This window comes from Elgaria multicarinata, chromosome 2 (assembly GCF_023053635.1).
Source record: "Elgaria multicarinata webbii isolate HBS135686 ecotype San Diego chromosome 2, rElgMul1.1.pri, whole genome shotgun sequence".
Taxonomy (NCBI): domain Eukaryota; kingdom Metazoa; phylum Chordata; class Lepidosauria; order Squamata; family Anguidae; genus Elgaria; species Elgaria multicarinata.
In genome coordinates, this window is record NC_086172.1 from 84,045,130 (window position 1) to 84,055,223 (window position 10,094).

At 40.8% G+C, this 10,094-nt stretch overlaps 1 protein-coding gene across 2 annotated transcripts in view; it reads right to left on the reverse strand.

Annotated features, from left to right (window-relative positions):
- SIGIRR (single Ig and TIR domain containing) overlaps positions 1-9,464 on the reverse strand; it is a 38,293-nt gene extending 28,829 nt beyond the window's left edge. The window contains exon 1 of one of the 2 annotated variants that reach the window (XM_063117059.1): positions 9,216-9,464. In XM_063117059.1, coding sequence (XP_062973129.1) covers positions 9,216-9,306 — 91 coding nt within the window. In that variant the 5' untranslated portion in view covers positions 9,307-9,464. Of the gene's footprint in view, positions 1-9,057; positions 9,181-9,215 lie in introns of those variants that run through there. The other variant, XM_063117058.1, reaches the window with a different exon arrangement.
- Between the last annotated feature and the right edge of the window lie 630 nt (positions 9,465-10,094).

A 10,094-nucleotide genomic window follows, 5' to 3' on the forward strand; every position in this document is an offset into this window, starting at 1 on the left:
CTTCGTGGCTGGATTATTATTATTATTATTATTATTATTATTATTATTATTATTATTTGTATCCCGCCTTTTGCCCAATGCTGGGCCTCAAGGCGGCCTTACAAAGTTTAAAACATACATGGGGGGGAGGGGAACAAAATAGAGCTTCGGCTATTGGGCGGTATAAAAATGTAATAAATAAATAAAACCATAAACGTTTAAAATACACAACAAAATTATAAGACATTAACGTAGATGGAGGGCCAGATTATCCTCCAAAGGCCTGCTGGAACAAAAAAGTTTTAGCCTGCTTCCGAAAGCCCATCAAGGAGTGAGCCAGCCTAGCTTCCCCGGGAAGAGAGTTCCAGAGCACTGGAGCAGCCACCGAGAAGGCCCTCTCCCATGTTCCCACCAAGCGCGCCTGTGAAGATGGTGGGACTGAAAGAAGGGCTTCTCCGGAAGATCTCAAAGCACGGGCAGGCTCATAAGGGAGAATGCGGTCTTTCAAATAACCTGGACCCGAGCCATAGTATCTCCTTCCTCCTTCAGAACATGACCACATGCTACATATCCCCTTTTCCCTGCATTTTAGACTTTCTGCAATGTTCACTGGGTTTATAAAAAGCCCAGGGGAGAGGGAGACAGGTGTAGCTGCAAGAAAAGGATGGAATTAACTGTGAAGAGTAGAAAGTGGTTTGAAAGATCACTACTGGTATGTATTTGTGTATGTATCCCATTTTCACCTCAGGCAAACAGGTTTTTGTATTGACTAAAAAAACCTGCAAGACATGTTCGACAAGAGGTATAAAGTTGTAGAATGAGGTTAGAATTAGGGATCTCCCTTTATCTTTGCCTAAATTACCATGAATCAGACCACAATCCAGGCATGCTTGGACTGTGAGAAAGGATCTGTTTTAGAGATTTGAATATTTCAGCCTTCATGACACAAGCATCCACTTCATGTTGCACAAATAACATGCACATATATTCCTTAAAAAGGAGACTACAAAGAGTCCAAGCACATGCATATGTAGGGCATTGACTATTCCATATCCCAAGATCAGACTAGAGCAGATTGGGGTATTGAAATAAAAAAAATATTGTTAGTTCCTGCTATCTTCTGAAAGCATGATACCTAGAAACCTATCCCTTTTATGTTGTAAATGGTTTTCAGATATACATTGGGTACATCAGATTGTGCAAGAAGCTAGACCCCAAGATTCATACTACTTTTACGGTCATGAAGTATACTAAGGTTCTTAGCGACAATACAATACAGATTTATTTCAAAAAGACTTTGGCCCAACACGCGGGTAAGTGCATTGAAGCTCATATTTTGGCCTTTCCTAATTAATATAATTTAATTTCTTTTTCTCACATTTACTGTTCCTTTACACAGTAGGCCAAAGCAATATATTTTGATCATACATTTCATTATAGCTGTTCTTTTACCACCAATGATGTTGGGATAATTCCAAGTATATGTATACATTGAACAGTAGAGCCCACACATCTGATGAGTAACAGAGCTTATCCAGACAATTAATGAGCACATACTCTACTCTGTAGAAAGCCTACTGCATCCTAGCCATTGCAGAAAAGACAATGGCCTTGATCTAGAGAACCTCAAGCAAATTTATTTATATGCTAACCTTTCAGAATAAAAATCCTTGCAAGATAGTTGAGAACAGTTAAAAAAAACCTGCTTCAGAATTTTTAAATGGGAAGTGGTATTTTTAAAAAAAAAAATACCAGAAAAAAATCCACATTAAAACATCACAAAATATGAAATAAATAAATGCAGCACTTTAAGCCAACTTAAAAACAATCTAAATAGGACTTGTGGACTTTTTTTTAATGCTTCATCCCATATCTAAAAGACCAGCAGAGTGGGGTTTGGCTCCTGACAAAGTGAATTCCACAACTGTGGGTTCATAGATAAGAAGACCCCGTTCCTAGTAACCGCCAACCTCACCTTGAGCAATGGCAGGATAGAGAACAGAGCCTCCAAAATGGACTTTAACATATGGTAGCTAGAGTCATATGGGCATAGGCAGTCCTTCAAAAACACTGGTTCCCGATTGTTTAGGGCTTTACCTGGGCCCGGAACAATTTGGTACCCAACGCAGCTGGCACAATGCAACTGACAAGCCCTGCCAGTGGCCTAGAGGCTACATTTTAATCCAATTGTCACTTCGGAGCCATTTTAAAGCTCACTACCATGTGAAGAGCATTACAGTAGTCTAGTCGACATATAACCAGTACATGGAAAACTGCCCTCTCCTGATAGGGTTGCAGCTGGTGGGCCAGCTGAAGCTGATAAAACACACTTTTGGCCACTACGCTCTCAACACCAGGTCCAGAAGAATGCAACATAGCACCACTGATATATGACACTTTGGGGATTCGCTAGAGCTGTAGTAAACTGCCATTTAACTTTCAAGCAAATCCTATTGATTTATGAAACATACCTCTAAATAAACTGTGCTTAGGATCAAAGTCCTAGGCAATTAATTACTCAGACAGCTTAACTGAAAGGTTACAGGGGGAAAAGAGGAGGAATAAGGCTTCATTATGAGACAGTCCAAGTCAAGTTTATTGTATTTAGCAACCAGCCACTATACAGTTTCACTTTGGTGTGTTACATTTACTCATCCCCTTGGCCTTTGTGCGCAAGAGCAGAGCCAGCACAAGAAATTTAGCAGTTCTAAAAGTTACATATTTATTAAAATCATTCAATAAAAACACAGCTTTTGAATAGACTTTGCATTCTAAAATAAAGTGGGTGATGTCTTCTAAGGACAAGTAAAGCTACAAAAATCCCTTCCTCTCAAAGGGCTGGCCCTATCGTTTTTCAGAATGAGGTGTCTGCCTTAAGTGGTGAATGCTTGGGGGGGGGGGGGGGCAGGGTACTGATATGTCCCACGCTGCAGTTCCCTCTGAGCTTCCCGGGCCATTCCCTTCCTCTTGAGCAAGTATCCCTGCAGCAGTAATGATTGCTTGTTGTTGGCCTGACTTGGGTAGGTAATGTTGCTTCATCACCTTTTTGAAATACAACATAGGCAGTGTCATTTAGAAAGGACCCTGACTGACTGTGCAGGCAGAGACGCAGCCAGCCCAAGCCATACATTTCAACGGATATAACACAAGTGCTGCTCTGCTCATGTCACACATGCTGGTGTCGTTGCTGCATGGCTACATTTGATAGAGTGCACAAAGAGCAGACACCAGACCAAGTGTTGAGTGAGCAGTGGCAAGATGTTAGAGGGCAGAAGTGTCTGTGCCACATGCTGTGTCCTGTACCCCATAAGCTAGCCTGCTCCCTCAGGTGCAGTGGAGGATGCTGGACCCCTCATGTTTCTAGAAACCTCCTGCCTTCTTGGGAGACAATAAAGAGGCCTGCTAAGTAATCCACAAAACTTTATTCAAGCAATAAACTTCTCTGCCCACCTGAAGAGGGTCTAATCTCTAGGAACTTTCCCCAAGGCAAAACTATGCAAACTAAGCTAGACAATTGTCCTTTCAAGAAGAATGGAAAGCCTTTTCCCAAGACATGTTAACTTCAGAGAGACAAGTTCTGAAGCAGCTTCTGACGAGATGCGAGTCGGTGACTTTCTCTTGCCTTCCTTTAGCTCCGCCCATTTTAGACTGCAGCGTACTCTAGGATCGCCTAATGCCCACCTCCCTTGGAAGAATGTTGGCTTCCCACTGACTGTGTATTATTTGCCCTTGATGAGATAAGCTCTAGAGAGGGTTCACTCCCAGCTGGTGAAGAGCCCATGAGAGCCTTCTCCCCCACTGGTACAGGCTGGCCTGTTTCCGGCACCGATTCCTCTACTTCAGAGTCTGATTCTGATTGATCACCTGAAGCACCTTCTTCCAACCCAGGGGAAGCAGGGCTAGACATGACACTCACCAGTGTCAAAGTAAGATTTAATTGCCGCTCTGTTCAGTTTCTGTATGAGGTGGGGGCCCATGTCATATTGTCCATCTCAGACAGCAAAATCTCTTAGGTCAGCCTTACTTTTTGGACCCTAAACATCAACCTACTACCTTTAGAATAATATATTGCAGGTGCGAGCGGGTATTCTTGTGAGACTGCAAGATGATAAACTGGTTTCTCCACATAATAAAAAGGCAAAACAGCCTAGAAGGGAAAATCAATTATTTCCTCCATTATTTAATTGCCACAATAAGCTGAAATTAGTAATTGCTGTGCAAAATGTTTCCTTTTAAATCTGTAACGAATTCTGGTGAAGTCAACATTAAAGCACAGCACAAGTAGCCTTGAGGAATATTCTTTTTGTGTTTCCACACCTAGAGCTAGTTCAGAAGCAATGCCAAACCATAGTCTGGTTATACAAGAATGAGCCTTGGGCAACTTGCACAGAGCTATTCCCTCCGTCTTGATTCATTTAAGGCAAGCCACAATTTACCATTTTGCCCAAATCAGGAAACTATGGTTTGTGCTTCCCTGCATTTCATCATGGGAACAAAATTTGAGCCTGGTTTCCAGTACTGCTGTGGAGAGCAAAAGAAACAATAGAATTGCTGGTTCAAATCAAACAGTAAACTACGATTTACTGTTCAAATGAGTTAAGGAGAGAATAAATTACTCCGCATGACAGGGCACAGGGAACACCAAGCCTCCTTGAAGGCTTATTCCTGCAATGCTAACCCAATGTTTGGTACTATGCTGGAACCACCTCAACAGTGTAACCTGAAAGATGCATGTACATAAATGCTCTGATAAAACAAGTGAAAATTGGAGTAATTTAAGTCTTCATGTGATACATGTCAATATGTGCTTCCCAGCAGATTAACAGAATAGAATCATTGTTATTAAAGAGAATGTGTGTGCATTACAAATTACCAGCTGTGGTTAACAGAAAAGGAAACACCACGATGTGTTGTATGCAGAGGTATAATAAGGGAGTACAAGCATAAAGTAGGAAAAAACCCAGTCTTGGGCTATATTTGCCACATAATCAGGAGTTTTCCAGATGTAGTAGTACAATAAGTGGGCTACTGCTACTCAATGTGACATTTATCCAATTCAGGTACTATCCCATGAGTTCGAGATGTTGGAAAAATCAGCAGCAGATTCAAGTCAGTTTGGATTAACTATTAATCTGACCTGTGGATTCTGCAGTGGACCAGCTTTCTCTGAGTCATATAGACTTGCAGACCATTATTTTATGGGGTGGGGGATGTGCTCAAATGTGCATTTGTAAACAGAAATGAAATTTGAGTATATCCTTTAAAAAAAAAACCACTTCTGTCAATGAGTGAATGACAAAACAAAAGTTGCCTGATACTCTACAAAACACAGCCAGAATAGAAATAAGATTTATCTCAGCTTCCAACTGACCTATAACTTTGACATTCCCAGCATATGTTGCTTTGGACACTGTTGGTTGGGTGTATTGATAGTTTAGGCCTTTCAGAAGTAGCCTGTGATTGCTGAAAGCAACTTTTTAAAAAATCTCCAAATAGAGTGAATGGAAAATTAGATTCTCCTTGATAAGCCACATCGCATTTCTATGAGACAGAAAATGAAATGAGCCATTGTTTCGAGAGGTCAGACCAAGGCAACATAACATCTTGTACTCTCTTGGACAACAGGTACAAAACTGTACACATTATTCACCATGGATATCTAGAGGTAATTTAAGAGAGAGGCTGTTTTGGGGTGGGGATCCAAAAAACCTTAAAATTAATGTAGTACTTTGCATTGTTTTATGTTGAAATTTCAATTAGGCTTACTCAGATAAAACACATTATATTCACTCAGAGGGAAATATATGTAAAGTCTTTCAGAACTACAGAAATTTGTCATATAACAATTGCTTATACGAACAAAATTAATTTTCACCAGTACATTCAGCAGATGAGTCATGATTCATTATAGTTTTCTATGAATAGTACTTATTCCACCCAATCACCACAGCAAATAAGAGTCTTTGCACATGAATATATTCTGCTCATGCTTAAGAAGGTTAAGTTTGCTTAAATCCCATTAAAAGCAATAGCAGCAAACACAGATTGCAACTAAACATGCTTAATTTTCTCTGAATTGCACCCGTTAAGAACAGGTTTAGAAGTGTTTGGGATGACATCAAATGACAGGAGGACTCTTGCGAAATACTTCTCAAAAATCTCATTTTAAGCCTCTGTGTGTGTGTGTGTGCACATATGTGCATCTTATCGGTGTGGGGTAAAACTTAAATTAACATTAATTCCCTGATCTAGCAAGGAAGTTGGAAGCAGCTTATGCACACTGGTTCTCTTGCTGGATCAGGAACCTGTGTACATAGAATGGATAAGAATGACCATCTAAATGCACATGTGCAATCCTGCATGCATTCAGCCCTAAGGTTGGGCATGCATTTCCATCCACAGTGCAATGCCAGTGGAAACATGAATCCCCAAATATGTGATAAATTGTGCAAGCACTGTAGCATGTGACTCTATTTGGCTTGGGACCCAAGTCTACACTAACCCAAAATAATCAGTTATATAATCATGCACACAACAGCAAGCTATTTAGCATAAGATATTGCTGTTCTGACTTGGAATGAGGAAATGCAAGGAGTGTGTGGCCTTTTCAAAAAGCTCTGTCATCCAAACATTTCCAAATCATTTGCTTTTGAACTCATCCACACCCTTCAAATCCCTCATAATGAGTATGATATACACTTTATTATAAAAGTATATTGGAATATATAAGTAATAAACTACACACAACATCTTTAGCCATACTTCTAAAGTCTATGCTGTTTTGTCTACATTAGAATGTGAGAAACTATTGTCATTAGATATTTTAAGAATAATAACACGGGGGGGGGGATGACACATGGTAAACTTTGCCCCACCATTTTGCCAGATGCTACAGACAACTGCTTTTGTAGCTTCTCTGTGGCAAATTTAGAACAACCCCCATCTACATGTACAACCTGTATCATACCACTTACCACACATCATCCTGCTGTGATTAATAACTAAACTGAGAAGAAACATGCTAGTTCTACCACTAGGTTCCAGGCAAAAGTCTGAAAGATATTTGGTGGCCCTCTCATGGATCAAGTTTAGCACACAAAAATGCACAAAGAGGAAGCTTGAAAAAAAGAACAGCAAGGCAACTTCTCAAGGAGAATTTGGAGTCCTTTCCTGTGTTCTGTCTTTGACTCTTCTTCCTATTCAGGAATCCAGTGTTCAATTATTTTTAAAGCCCAGGATGTCATGTCAGCAACTGCTTTATTGGTCTAGAGACCTCTATTTCCATATGGAATGTTTAACAGAGCACACAACACTCACTCAATAAGAGCTGCAGGTTGCTCTCCATCTTGACATTTAAGGGAAACGGAGCAAGGCAATAGGCAAAAGCTCCGCATCATCAGGTCCAGCTGAGTGGGTGAATTCCACACAATAGTACAGATATGGGATATTAGCATGCTTATCTCTGCATTGGGATTTGCTATGAAACAACAATCTATCCCTGTACCAAAGCTCTGTGACCCAAACATGGGGGAAAGCAGGTTAATTTTGGAAGGAACCGAAGAGTCACTACATTTACCACACCCGTGCACATTGTAAATCACACTGAAAATAAACACTCAAAGTAAAAATCTTGTAAACAAACATATATAAGAGCTATGGGGTAGCTTTGTTTGGCTCCTAAAGTACCACAGCTATTTTATAAAAATATATATTCTATTTTGATATTTTTTTAAAAAAGATAGGAATGAATGTACTTGTTTGACCTTCAGATGACCTGGTACTTCAATCCACACCACATACTGAATTTGGTTCATGGGTGTCCAACTGTGACACAACTGGCACAGTGGCACAGGCAGCAAGCATGTGTGGCACAACTGGACTGGAGGATGAGGACCTATAGCCTATCTATGGCGGACTGAAATGTGCACTCTTGCTTGCCTCTTCAGCACTGCACTGAAGCCTACTCCTGAACTCAGTAGACTACAGGCAAAACCACCTGTACTTCACGACAATAGTGGAATACATACTAGCCTGACATAACTGCCTATTTTGATGAGCAGGAAAAAACAGCTGGCCATCTGATTTATTTAAAATATTTATATTTCCTCCTTTTCCAAATGTATAACAAGATGCCCGAGATATTCAACAGCAATATGATTAACGAATAACAGAAAACAACCAACATTCTTAGATAAAAACACAACGTTAGCAGACAAATTTAAGATCTGGTTAGCCAACAGGGAGTGTAACTGGACCTTTAGCATGTAACAGCATTCCTGCATCCTGTGTACCCAGAAAAGACAGCCCTAGGCCTATGTCACAAAGATCCTGCTTGCTGTGGAGCTGGCTGTGGGGGTGGCACAGGTAGAACCCAGAGTAGGACTTGAGCAAGAAGTATGCTTGATACACTTTTACCCACTTTCTAAAGTTCCATGCAATGCTGGAGCAAACTTTATGGAAGAGGCAAGATGGCCTTCATGGATAGAGAAATATGGACTCTTAGGACAGAAAGGCCTTGCAAGATAGAAATCAGCCAGAAGAATCAATGAACTATTATGACATCTGCAGCAAGCTGGCAAGGTCTATCAGTGGCAAACAGTATTAAATGAGGTCTCTAGAAGAAGTGAAGAGGAATAGCAATGCAGATCAGCTCCTATGATCAGGCAACAGGTGATACACATTAAATTCACCATGAAACCTCACTGACCAAAGCACAGTAACAGAAAAATATTCTCAAATTAGGAAGGCAGGCCTTGGGAAGACCACTATGCCAATCTGTCAGAAATAGTCTTGCCAGATCAAAGTTGCAAATATTCCCACAAAATACTGATACTTCAGAATAAATGACATAACTTCTAAAAAGAGATTATCCATTATTACTATATAGAGGAAAGGCCACTGGGTCGAGCAACAGGGACTGCAAAAGCAGGAGGTCTAAATCAGGTCAAGCAACAAGGACACAGAAAAGGAAAAGTACTGGGTCAGGCTGTGTGCTTTTATTGCTAAGCACCACAAGCCTGTGTCAACTGATAAACGCACACACCAATACTACGACACCCACTTTTCTTTGAGTCTCACCTTGCAAAGCTGCTGTCCTTTCCAGCTCACTCCCTGTGACAAGACAGAAAGCCAAGAGCACAGATGGCACAGACAGAAGAGAGAGCAATTTCACAGTCATTTTAGCTTATTCATGAACAGCATCCTGCAAATTGGAAAAGCACAGGGAAAAACGTTACCTTTCTGGACTTCCAAATTCAGGCAGACACCTTCAAAACCTGAGACATTGTGTGTGGTGTCCTTGTTGTGTACTCCCTTATCACGTCTCATTAATCACGTGGCCGTCCAACAGACTGGCTTTGCCAGTTAACTATCTTTCTCTCCTTACTTTTTTTTTGTTCACTCCATGTCCTCCTTTAATGACTTGTTCCCTTTCCCACTCCCAATCACAATCTTCCAGGCCTGCACAAGAGAGAGCCAGAACCTCCCAACTGCTATCATTGCTCCTCCCACCTTTCCACCTGCATACGGACGGGAAAATGAAACCTGGATACTTTTAAAAACAAAACCCACCCAACCTGTTAGTGGAAAATCAGCTAAGAGTTTGCTCAGTGAAGAGCTGGGAGGCAGGTTGCTCAAGAGCTCTGCAGCTGTGAGGACTGCCGCTCTGTGGCACTAAGCCAGCCAGCTATCCTGGACTCTGGCAAAGGCTGCTCTAGAGCTGCTACAATAAACCAAACAAAACAAAATACCCCAAAGAGAAAGCAAACCCAAGGAGAGATCCGCTGTCATATAGAAGAAAAACCTGAGACTAAAAGACAAGACCAAACCTGCACAGCTATACCACGTGAAATAATTAGTATTACTTAATCTATCAGCAATACTACAGGCTGAATTCTTTCATTCATTCAAATTCTAAAATGCGTGGGTTTGGGTTTTTTTGCTTTGCATATACTATAACACACAAACATACACACACACTGTGAGACACTCATACAATCCTGATAACGCTCACTTGTGGTAAAACTCTGATTACAGAGAGGCTTTCGGAGACTTAAATATGACTAATTTAGAATAATCACTAGGCTCCCTTGTCCTAAATTCAAAATAATTAGCTC